Here is a 13,029-nt window from a genome sequence, read left to right as displayed (position 1 = left end):
GGAAAAGAGTCAGAAATCAGTCTTAAGTGTCCAGAACTAATCTCCTCTATTTGAATCTCTTCACTGCTGTACGTAAGTTTGATTATGGTCTGTTGTTCAGATGCCTAGATGCCATCATTTTGGCACATTTTCTGGTTGAAAAGAATAATATTAAATTCTCATTTTAAAAAAATGAAAAAAATAAGTTAGTATTTACATTGGTAAAATGGGGCAAGAGACGTCGATTTTCAAACAAGAGATTAATACTCAGAGTTACAAAACCACAGCCCTAATATCTGTTCACTAACTTCGAGATGCACTAGCAGAGATTCTTTAGTGTAACAAGATTTACTTATAACTTCTTTACAAAAATCAAACTAAACAAGTGGCATGCACACAGAAATGCATATAAAGAAAACGGAGTAGTAACATTAAAAAAAAATCCACAAAAGAAAGCTATGGAATACAGTCATGTTAACAATTATATTTTAAACAGTAAAGTGCACAAAGTGTCAAGCTGCCAACACAGATAGGAATCATATATTAGCAGGATAAATTCTTGAGATACTATGTAAATTCACCTAATCTGCAGTGTTTACACTACTTATTTCTTGCACTGCTCAAAAAATATACTTTCCCAGGACAGCCGAAATTGTTTTTTTAAGAGGTTTAGCTGCAGTATTTAAAAATAAAAAACAAAAATTCACTAGCAAATTAAAAATATAGTATATTGAGTTGTCAAGAGTATGTTTACTGGGAACAGAATTGCTTCCAAGGAGCTAGAACCCAGGATCACCATTTCAGTGAGAAGTGTAGTACAGCTCAGGGTGAATGCAAAGCAAAGTTTGTTTATTTTACCTTTTGGCAATACAGACACTAACCACATTTCACAAACACCAAATAAAAGAACGTAAGCACATTTCTGTTTACCGCTACCCTGCTAAGCAAGAAGTGGTAAGGGGTTAGCGTAGGGCTTCAGAAAGAAAATAAGGACATTAGGTAAGAATGAGGAAAGCAAGCAGGCTATCTTAAAGAATTTGGGTCTAAAGTGAGACAGAACTCCCAGACTGCCGACTCATAGATTTGTTTGAGGCACGCTCCTTCTTGTTAGCTTCAAACAGAACTTCAGATCTCAGGAATGAGGGAGAAGATCAAAAACAATAAAGGGAATACATATGCATTATAGAAGTAATGTTGTATTATATAAACATTTAGATATTTACTGTAGACTCAAATATTTAAAAGGCTCAAATATGAACATTACCACCACAGTCCTTCAAGATAATACAAACTATACCATTCCAGATGGTTATCATTATATTTAGTCCAATATAAATGCTAAAGCACATGCAGACTTCCAAAGAGAAGGAAAGGTAAAACAATCAGAGAGAGAGAGCAACTTAATAAAATTAAATTAAATTTAAAAATAATGTTAGAATCAAATGGCCAAGGAAAAGAACAAACTCATAAAGGTTCTCAAGTGAAATATAAAGCCAAGAGTAAAAAGCCAGAAGTTAAAAAAAATCATTTTCTTAAATGCTGAGTTTATGATCACACAGCACCAAATTTAAAGGAAAGGCTGACAGACGCTAAGCAGAACTAAAATCCTAATCAATGTGTAAAAACGTTACAAATATAAATCTCACTTTATTAATATAATTTACTCTCCCCTAGGAAGAACTTCATGATAATTAAACAGAACGAGTACCTTACCAAGTTTAAAGAATGAAAAACTGGGAATATAATGAAGTTAAAATACTAAAAAACATACCAGAAGAGGCTTCCAGTCTTTCTAATCTGCTGATCAACCAATCAAGAGATCCAGAAAATTGAGCACAGTTTTTACGATTCCCTCTAATCAGAGCCGCTATTAGTAAAAGAGAGAAAGAGAGAAAAAAAAAATCACAATTACAAGTCCATTTGATTTAAAGGAATCCCTGTCTTTCCAGGAAGGTTCCAGTAAGCTAGATTCTTAATGTTCATTAAAATTAACCTGTAAGGTGTTTGAATTATTTTGGTCTTCTAATCATCTCCCTGAAAAATACTTTATATGAAGTAGCCACTGGTGATCCCACTAATTGTTGATCCTGCTAAGAAACAATGGCTACGGAAATCTCTGCTTACACAGGTGAGTCACTTGTGCATTTTATATTTAGGAAAATTGCTGAATTTTCCTGAACCTCTGTTCCTTACATACTTTTCAATGCAAAATACACCAGTTAATTGGAGTTAACTGCAAACAAGTCACAAGTTGACAAAGTCTTGAAGAAAGAAACCAAAATCTCACTCCTCATAGCAAAAGAGATAATAACATTATTATCGGGGAAAAATAAGGGAATAATTGCATCAGGGAATAACACCAGACTAACTTTTAATTTAAAGGCAATTAGCTGTATCTCTAGGTCCGATAAAATACATAACTAAAAAAGAGCTTTTCTTAGGGCCTACAGCAGTTGGGATACATATTTGACAGGCTAGTGAATATTTCAGTTATACATTTACTCTTTAAAAGATTAGGTTCATCCGACGGAAAAGACTGCTTGTAACCTGTAAATCAAAATGAAGATAGTTTTTCAATATAAATTGTGAGCTTTTTTGGTTTTTTTTCACTAGGAAGGAAGAATAGAAGCCAACTAGCAAGTGGTTTTTGTGCTGTTGTTGTTTTTAGAAAATGATCTTTCACATGTGTGAAAGTGGTATTTGTCACAAAGTCAATCATGTATTTATCTTCACAGAACCCAAAGTAATACAAGAAAATAATATTAATACCATTTTATAACTAGGGAAAGGAAGTAGAGAGAGAGCGAATTTGAGCGTGCTCAAACTCAATGATGATTCCTGTTTTTTTCAACAGCTTGAAGATTTCTTCCTAATTAGGTACCAAGAGCCATAAGAGAATTATTATGGTTTGCTGATTGCCTCTCCTGACTCCATAATCTGCATGCTAACCAGTCTTTCACTTCTGCATCACTATTCTTTTTCTCAGTGATGTTGCGACATGACTCAGCTCAAGGGCAAAATTAGTTCCTAACAAAATGTGTTACAACGTTAGTCTGCAAGTACTAGAAAGCTACCTTCCAAATAGCTTTCTAGAACCTCCTCATGGGTAACAGACGTCAGGAATTCAACAAGATCTGTTCATCTGCGTTTTGCACTCATCCATAAAATATCTGAGTTGAGGGCTTGACATTCTGGCACTTAAAAAGCAGTTCACTGAAATAATCAATATGTAAGGTCAAAAGATATAACATCAAATCTGTACCCTGAAATCTTATATAATTAATAGATCATGATCATAGTTATTTGAAAATATTCCCTCAGGAATCATAACAGGTGTGTATTGTTAAAAGACAACAATCAGAATGCAGGAACACCTGATGCTGGAAGAGATTTTAGGACAAGCCACTATATCTTACTGCAATTCAGGTACCAATATCAAACTAAGGCAATAATAGTTCACTGCTTCACCTGACTGTAGTAAAGTTAACTTTAGTAAAACTGTAACTTTAGTAACTTTAGTTACTTTAGTAACTTTAGTAACAAAGTTAACTTTAGTGACACTGTCTCCCATCACATCCTCCTAGGTAAGCTCAGGAAGTGTGGGCTAGATGAGTGGACGGTGAGGTGGATTGAGAACTGGCTGGATGGCCGAGCTCAGAGGGTTATGGTCAGTGGTGCAGAGTCTAGCTGGAGGCCTGTAGCTAGTGGTGTCCCCCAGGGGTCAGTCCTGGGTCCAGTCTTGTTCAATGTATTCATCAATCACCTGGAGGAAGGCACAGAGTGCACCCTCAGCAAGTTTGCTGATGATACAGAACTGGGGGGAGAGGCTAACACACCAGAAGACTGTGCTGCCATTCAGAGGGACCTGGACAGGCTGGAGAGCTGGGCGGAGAGGAACCTCACGAAGTTCCACAAAGGCAAGTGCAGGGTCCTGCACCTAGGGAGAAATAATCCCACGCACCAGTACAGGCTGGGGGTTGACCTGCTGGAAAACAGCTCTGCCAAGAAGGACCTGGGAGTCCTGGTGGACAACAAGTTAAACATGAGCCAGCAGTGTGCCCTTGTGGCCAAGAAGGCCAATGGGATCCTGGGCTGCGTTAGGCAGAGCGTTGCCAGCAGGTCGAGGGAGGTGATCCTGCCCCTCTCCTCAGCCCTGGCGAGGCCTCACCTGGAGTACCGTGTCCACTTCTGGGCTCCCCACTACAAGAGAGACATGGCACTCCTGGAGAGAGTCCAGCGGAGGGCTACCAAGATGATACAAAGATGACTAGAGGGCTGGAGCACCTCTCCTATGAAGAAAGACTGCAAGAGCTGGGCCTGTTCAGCCCGGAGAAGAGATGATTGAGAGGCGATCTGATCAACGTGTGCAAGTATCTGAAGGGGGGGTGTCAAGAGGATGAGGCCAATCTCTTCTCCGTGGTGCCCAGCAACAGGACAAGGGGCAATGGGCATAAACTGAACCACAGGAAGTTCCACCTAAACCTGAGGAAAAACTTCTTCCCTGTGAGGGTGACAGAGCATTGGAACAGGTTGCCCAGAGAGGTAGTGGAGTCTCCTTCCCTGGAGATACTCAAAACCCGTCTGGATGCGATCCTGGGAAATATGCTCTAGAGGACCCTGCTTGAGCAGGGCGGTTGGACTAGATGATCTCCAGAGGTCCCTTCCAGCCTAAACAATTCTGTGATTCTGTGAACAGTAATAAGATACAGACGGTTTCAAAACACAGCTAAACAGAAGTCTGTGAAAGGTTAGTGTTCAGTGGTTAAAGTTATAAACAAAATGAGACACAAAGCTGCACAACACTGAAAATAAAAATTAATATTCAACAGTTGCTTCTTTTATGGTGCACCATTCTGAACAAGTGTCCAGTTTTAACAATTTTGGAGGAAAAAAAATAACATGATGTGATCAGTCAAATATTAAAGTCACAGCACTAGATACACTCTCTGTATTTGTGACAGAAACAGATCAAATAATGTCCATAGACTGCATGTATTTGTATTAGCAGAAGGACATATGCCCTACAGATGCTCTACTAGATACTCAGCAAGCGTTTTTATACCCTGTAGTATACAATATCAGCTAGAAACCTGTAAATCCCTCTATTGTTGTCACAGTGAAATATGTCACAAACAATGGCAATGACATGACAAAGCCATGAATTATGACATGAGTTTATTTTATTTTTGTGTGCAAACTCAATAGCAAACTGTTTGCTTAAGCAAGACAGAGCAAGCAATATCCATTTGTCATCCATGCAATTACAGTACAGCTCCAGCCTCACTGAAAATAGAGCAATGAACAAATTCATTATTGCTAGACCAAGGCCAGGCTTCTTAAGCATTAGCTGCCAGAAGATAATGCAGTTAGGGAAGTAATATAAGGAAGGGGGTGGGCAGAGCGAACAAAAGCTTGTGCATTGCATTGTTCTCCTCAATAGCAGGCCATGGAAACCAATCAATCAATACGAGGTATAGGACAAGTAGACTCTTTCAGAAGGCATTCTCTGGCCTCTGAGAGTTCGACCTGTCAATTGGAAATTTTAGACTTTTTACAGAAATGATTAAGCGAATAAGCCCCTAGATCCTCCAGTATGACTGAGCTGTGCCTAATGTTAACAGGCGTTAAAACAAACTAAAAGGTAATAAAAACTTCAACAATCCCAGAAATCTATGAATAACCCAAACACAGACTGTTATATTCCATTGTTTATGCTCTAAAAGGTAATCAGCTGATGTAACCGAGACATTAATTTTTGGGACCTATTTTTTTTTTAACGGTTGGTTCCTGCCATAGGAATTTGATTCTTAATAATTAAAATAATAGCCACTAGGATACACAAAATAACCCCCGAAAAAAACATATAGTTTAATACAAATTCACTTATTGGGCATATACAGGCTGAATGAAAGAATGATACAGGTTGGAAAGAACTGGAAAAGCAACCCCCCCCCCACTTTACACTCACTTTTGGGGCAGCAACCTGCCCCAAATTACACAATGTCATATCTTCAAGTATTCATACAGGTATTAGGGTAGGGAAGCAAAGGAAGGGAAAATATAACAAGCATAATGGTGTGGTGAGAAGCTCATACTGGAGTGAGTGCAGCGAAGAGCTACTAAGATGACGAAGGGCCTGGAGCATCTCTCACATGAGGAATGCCTGAGAGAGCTGGGCGTGCTCACCCTGGAGAAGACCGTGGGGGGAATCTTACCACTGTATATAAGTATCTGAAGGGAGGGTATAAAGAAGATGGAGTCAGACTCTTCTCAGGGGTGCCCAGTAACAGGACAAGAGGCAACGGGCACAAACTGAAACACAGGCGGTTCCGTCTGAACACGAGGAAAAACTTCCTTATTGTGAGGGTGACGTAGAGCACTGGAACAGGTTGCCCAGAGAGGTTGTGGACTCTCCATCCCTGGAGATACTCAAAAGTCATCCGGACAGGGTCCTGTGCAATGTGCTCTAGGTGACCCTGCTTGAGCAGGGGGGTTGGACTAGATGATCTCCAGAGGTCCTTTCCAACCTCAACCAGTCTATCATTCTGTGATACTAAGCTTTATTATCATTTTCACTGTGAAAGCCTAGTCTAGTTTCAAGCAGCTTTTCCAATTTTTAACAGGTAAAGATTTGCAATCCTTTCTGCCTGTCAACGGTTGAGCTATCTTCAAACAATTCAGACTAAACAGTTTGGCTACTTGCAAAAATGAAATAGCCAAAGCTTTTTTTTTTTTTTCCAATATAGTGAAAACAACAGGAAATATTTTCTTCATTTTCTTTAACAGCCCATAGTATTCTGAAGACAGAAAGAAATTGCCAAAGATAAGCAAAGAATGGAGCTGTAATACGCATGTCTCATGCACACGAGAAAAACCTATCCCCATTTGAAAAAGGTTAGACAGAAAGGAGTTACCTTTGGAAAAAAAGGGCAGGGGAAGGAGAGAGAATCTGGACACTCCACTCAAGAGCTTGCAATATAATTCATTTTCCCAAGACAAATCATCAAATATCCTAAATCTATTTCCAAAAGCTCCCACCCACCTCTAAAACGGTTCCTCATAGAGAATTACAATACCAAGGAAAACAATGTACCTTTGCTACAAGTCATTCTTACGAGCTGAAATCAAAGCAGTCTGACTGAGGTATCTGAAGTTCCAGTCCTGCTTTTGACTCACCTGCACTCGTCACTGCGTTGTAACTTACGGAGTTGGGGAAAGGGGTGTAGAGGCTGGATTTAGCTTGTACATATTAAAAACCATGGAAATTCAAACACAATAACACTAAAATTACCTTATATATGTCAGAAAATACAGCAATTCAATGTTAGGAAACGCCACATACCCATGCAACCTAGACTGAACCACCTTGTGTATGTGCATCATGCTACAAACTTCTATTACGTAGAGGTGGTTAGATCCCAGCAACTGCTAGAGCAGAATCCTGGCCAAAGGAACCATCTCCCACCCTAAGAGCCCATGGGGACAACAGTGACAGCAGCCACTGTTCAGTTAGCTCTTTCCATGATCTCTGGAGGGTAAACGAGGCTGTCTGGTTGTCTCAATGATATTTACCGAGTAAATTTCATGTTTTCTCTGAAGGAAGAGGTAGTGGGCCCAATGGAAGCACCCCATTGGTCACATTAAGACTATGCCACGTACCTTGATTATCCTACTTTTTTCGCCAATGGGATTTTCATCTCCTTCAAAAGCACAAGATAGACCTACTTAGCCTATGAAAAGGCTTTGTATAGTGAGGAGGCTACTACATACAGAACTCCTGCCACATTTGCTGCACTTTGCTGTTGGGTAGTAAGGAGAGGAAAAGACAGTTTCAAGAGAAGTAAACAAACAAACAAACCACCTTGCAGTTAGGCCAGATATATTTCATCTTTGTCATTTTTGTATGTGAAGTGAAACAGGCCATTTAGACCTCATTTTCTGTGCCTCTGAATTCTAAGGAATGCAGGCTTTCAGCATGCCTTGCATGCATGAAATACTGCTAAACAGTCTTTAAAAAAAAAAAAAAAAAGTCACATCCCACAACTCTCAATTTGGGACCCAACACTGGTGGAAACTTTTTACCTAAATTTCTCTCTGCAACCATTCCTGTCAGTGAAAGAGAGATAATTCCTTCTCTTTGCCTTAGAGAAGTATAGCCACAAAATACTTAAAGAGCTGTAATTATTCAGATCACTAATCCTAACTGCCACAAAAGAACTCCAAGATAAATTAACAGCTTTGTTTTCCAAACAGAATTTAAAAGTGTAAAATAAATAAGGTTTAAGGGCACACACTGAGTAACTAAGTGAGAGAAAACTAAGTACTAAGTCCCAATAATAAATGAGTACTAAATAACTAATGAGTCCTGTAGAAAAACTAGTATGTGATTATATTTCGCAATGCGTACCCACAAAAGAGCCAATTAATACCAAACACAGTACATTAATCTGGGCATTTCCTAACTTCTTGACTTGCTTCATTCTACAAATTCAGTATTCAGCTATGAAGTTTTTTAATGGAATTGATGTATAACATCGCTTTATTTGCACAACTTTGCAGTACCACATTTCTCATAAGCAGGATTTTGTGAATATGAATGACACATCCATCTATCACTCTCTCTATCGGAAAGCCTGAAATAACAGTCCTGCATGAGGACCGTGTCCAAACTCAAGGTTTTGCCAAAATATATGTATTTTTAAGACAAGCAAGCCTCCATGTTAAAGCTGAAAAGTGTAACAAAAAGGAAAGAGGCATACGCATCTCAGATTTTCTTTTCCAAAGTCAAATTTGGAATCACTGCTTTTATCTGCTACAAATTAGGAAGGAAAGATCTGCAAGTCCTATGGCATCCTTTATTATTTTAAGATAAACCTGTTTGGAGAATTGAGCAAGACGGCCAAGCGTTACAAAATAAACGTAGGGGTTTTTTATAAGTTTGGAAACTATCCTAAAGTCCTGGAAACACACATCTGGCCCCTTCCCCTGAGTCAAAGTGCAGCAATGAATATGCAGACAACTATAGCACTGGACAATAACCCTATATAATGAATCACAGTAAGACATGAAGAAGAACATATGCAGTTCAAATTACTATGCAAACAAATCAGCTTGAAATGCTACTACCTGAACAGAAATTTGACCAGGAAACCATGGCTAATATTTACATACTTACACTATGAGATTTTGAGGGACTACAAATGGACGAGATCTTCATATTGTGCTGCACTTAAAAGACAGCACCTTTCCATGGCACACTGTATCCTAGTATAAGGCTGGAGTTACTACTAATTCCTGATTAGCAGAATGGATCTTGGTTACAGAAGCTTTAGATTTACTTTGCAGTTCTGCAATCTGATGTGAAAAGGCTTACACAAAACTGACCACAATGTCTGACATCTACACATATATTTGGTTTACATATTTTTGGGCGGTACATGAGATACATGGGAAAGATGAGGATACGAAAAAGCAATCCATCACTCAACTGAAGTCAGAAACCTATTAGCATCTATCTACCATAATATATATTACCAGAAAAAATCACATTTGAGTATTTTCAGTGTATTTCATCCTTAACCATACGCAAGACCTGGAAAAGCAAAATCCCTGGATTCTTTAAAGTATCAACTTATTCTAATCAGATATACTTGCTTAATTTCTATCCTAATTTTTCTGCATAAGTAGCAAGTCTTCTGTACCAAAACCCCTACGCATTTCTTTTCACCTGACGATTAATGGCTTACCTAGTAATTCATATAAAGAATTCAGAATAGATTTCCATGCTTCTCCAGCTTCCTTCCCAGCTACATCTGCAAAATGAGCTGCACTGCTGTATACATTCAAGCGATCAATACATTCGAGGACAAGGTTGATCATACCCTAAAAACAGAAATGCTCAGATTGTCAGAGGAAAAAAAAAAAAGTATTTTTTAGGTGCAAACACATGAGATTTTCAGAAATCTAAGAAAATAAAGAACATATGAAAATATAAGATACCTATGGAATCAGACCAGTAAAGTCAGACAAGTAATATCTGTGGAAAAGTTAAAAAAACAAACAAAAAAAATGCTGAAGAACATTCTACAGTGCTATGGTAATAAAAATTCATGACGCAAGATGGTCAAAACTAAACTAAAACCAAACAAAAAAACTAAATGGCATCCCAAGCGCAATTATAGGCAAGTTTCCTCTCTATAAGGCATTTAGATATCTGGCTAATTCTGGGCAAACCATCAGTACTAGAGAAATAATAAGCACTGTTACACAAAACACTTCAAATTAAGCACATGCTTATTAAACCATAACATCTTTTTGTCTAAAAAGATAAAGCTATGAAGAAGAATTTCACATACAAGGAGTAAATTAGGGTCATAATTCAGGGCTTGCAGTCAATATTAGTATCTAATACTCAGAAAAAAATAAGGCCTTCCATGTATTTCTCTCAACGTACAGGAAAACCATAAAATAACAGATCTAAAGAGATTGCACATGTAGCAATTAGCTTGAGACCTACAAGAAAAAAAAAACCACTGAAAATGTACTTGAGCTTCGATGTCAGCATCCCAGACTTCAACAGAATAGCTGTTGGCAAGATGGTGGAAAATCAGGAGTAAAACTGAAAGAACTACCTCTTCCTGGAAGAGATTCTGGCGATTCTTCAGTGCTCGCAGCCTGTTTTGCTTGTCTTCATGCTCTAGGTGTTCATCAGGAGGGTGAAAGTAGCCAATCAAGTCTTGAAGGCTCAGACTGACTGACTCAATAGGTAAATCAATCGTGGAAGACTTCACTTTCTTGCTGAGAGCATCAAGGCCCCTGGAATAAGATGCAAAGTCTCCTGAGCACACGCAAAGAATTTATTTTAATCTCTTCATTACTTTAAATGCAAGCTTCGTGTAGATTCCAGAACTCAGAAAAAAAAAAAAAGGTACAAATTTAGTTTCTGACAACTACACAACTTCTAAACAGCTTTTGCTGCCAACTTTCTGTCTGCCTTATCCTCCACTTAATGCTTCACCCTCTCCTTCCCAAATAAAAACTGCAAGTATCAAAAAAAGATCATCAGCAAAGCAGGCAAATGCTGGTTCCATTCAGGGCTTTTTTCAAAATCCAGAAAACACATTTCGATGTACTACCCCCATATTTAGCAATATCAGAGGCAAACCAAAGGATAAACCCGCTCGTAGCACCGTAAGGCTGGAATTGGCAGAAGTCGCATCCTCCCACAGTCCCGAAGAGGGCTTAGCTGTCCATGCATGCTCTCAAACGTGCATTTGGGCTGTTCTTGGGCAATCTGCAGCCATTCCAACACTCTCACACGCAGCCTGTCCCAGCACTTCATTATCCTTTTTGTTTTCTTGGTACACAATTTGAATTCTCCTTGCCATAATTTCATCCCCTTGTTTCTTAGGAATGGAGGGCGGATTCTTCTCTTTCTTACTGCACTTGCTCCTCACCTATGTGAATCCCCAGCGAACTCCCATTTTGCATCAACGCTGCGCTTTCTGGACCTCTGAGGACTTGCATTTCTCTCTCCCTTCTAGCTTTCTCCATTTAATCCTCATCTTTCTCGAAACACAGCTACCTCAGCTGAGACGTCCCAGCGGCAAGGGAAGCGTGGCTCCTGGGCAGCCCGGTCCCTCCCCTCGCACCTCCCAGGGGCTGGGGTAGCGGTTGTGACCCTCAGGAAGGCAGTGGCTGGGGGGGGGGGGGCACCCTGTGCCGGGGGCTGCAGGAAGAGGCCCGGAACCTTCTGGAAGGAGCCGGAGAGGCTGCGGGGGAGAGGCCGCCCCAGCCGGCAGCAGCCTGGGGGAACCTTCCGGGTGCATTGGGCAAGACTGGGGGGCTACAGACACAGGGCCCGTCCACAGGGAGTGGGGAAGGAAACCGTTTATTTGGGTAGTTAATTTTCAAATAAAACCCAGCTATGGAGCAAAGAGACCCTTCAGTGTGCAGCAATGCTCCTCTGATGGAGCAGAGATGGAGGGAGCGCTAGTGAACCCCGAGCTTCAGCTGGCACAGGAGCCTGTCATGTTCACGTCTCGGTGCGTCCCAGCCCCTATGACTTTATTTCCCACGTTTCTCACACTAGAGGCGTGTAAGGGTCTCTCTCAGCAGCCTGACCCACAACTGTCCTCGTCATTCCTCTCTCCCGAGATGCGAAGCCCCTCGCTCCTTCCCAGGAACCCTGCCGAGGCCTTGCTACTTATTAGATCTGTTCCACACTCCGCTTTGAGGGTTTTTTGATTTTTGTTTTTGTTTTTTTAAACTGGCACATCACCCCTTATTTCCTTCTCAAATGCTAAACAGTCACTGGAAAACTTCTAAATTTAGGAACCATTTTAAATTTAGAAGGAAGGCTGAAAAACAGAAATCTGTTAGATAAAATAATACAATGTTTCAGAAAGACAGCTGCAAAGACCAACCTAATTGTTACTATGGCCACCTGATCTGAAGTTCCCAGCAATTTGTCTACTGGCTTCCCAGCAAAGAAATGGGCCATACGCTTATTAGAATAATTTAAACTCTCTCCCATTTCAACTTTTCCTTCTTGGAGAAACATTCTACTAACATTACATTTTTAAACAGTAACTTGGATTCCATACGCATTCTCCACAAATTGCTACTGTAATTCAGTATTTCCTTGATCTGTGGTATCATTAAAGTGCCTTTCTCTGTCTTTATCTTTTATGGTATTCTTAGAAGCTTCTAAGAAAATGTTTCATTTACAAAATTATCTAGGGCTTGGATTTCTTTTGTATTCTGAAAGCCGTACATAGTCAGCTCTTCTGATAGGCTTTCTCTGTCATCATTTAAGTATCTGGTTAAATGTTTTTCAACAAATTCACATACCCATGTCTTAAGCTGCACACTGATTTAGGACACAGTTGCTTCAGGTCACCCTCTCACACACTGAATCGTCTCTGGGAAAATGAGTTCATATGAAACTCTTACCACTATGTATGATCTTATCACATATCATTCTTTTCCTAATGCCAGCTACACTGGTAAGAGTGGCCTTTCTTAAATTATTGAGGCCACAAATATTTG

General features: G+C 39.7%; 1 protein-coding gene across 9 annotated transcripts in view; it reads right to left on the bottom strand.

The window, feature by feature from the left end:
* The window catches only part of RYR2 (ryanodine receptor 2), a 469,316-nt gene that overhangs the window by 230,449 nt on the left and 225,838 nt on the right, over nt 1–13,029 (bottom strand). For all 9 annotated transcript variants that reach the window (XM_068939250.1, XM_068939252.1, XM_068939253.1 and 6 more), the window contains 3 exons: nt 10,611–10,794; nt 9,726–9,861; nt 1,751–1,846 (listed from right to left, as the gene is read on the bottom strand). In XM_068939250.1, the coding sequence (XP_068795351.1) occupies nt 1,751–1,846; nt 9,726–9,861; nt 10,611–10,794 (416 nt within the window). The remainder of the gene's footprint in view (nt 1–1,750; nt 1,847–9,725; nt 9,862–10,610; nt 10,795–13,029) is intronic.

This window comes from Struthio camelus, chromosome 3 (assembly GCF_040807025.1).
Source record: "Struthio camelus isolate bStrCam1 chromosome 3, bStrCam1.hap1, whole genome shotgun sequence".
Taxonomy (NCBI): Eukaryota; Metazoa; Chordata; class Aves; order Struthioniformes; family Struthionidae; genus Struthio; species Struthio camelus.
This window is presented reverse-complemented; position numbering and strand designations above follow the sequence as displayed.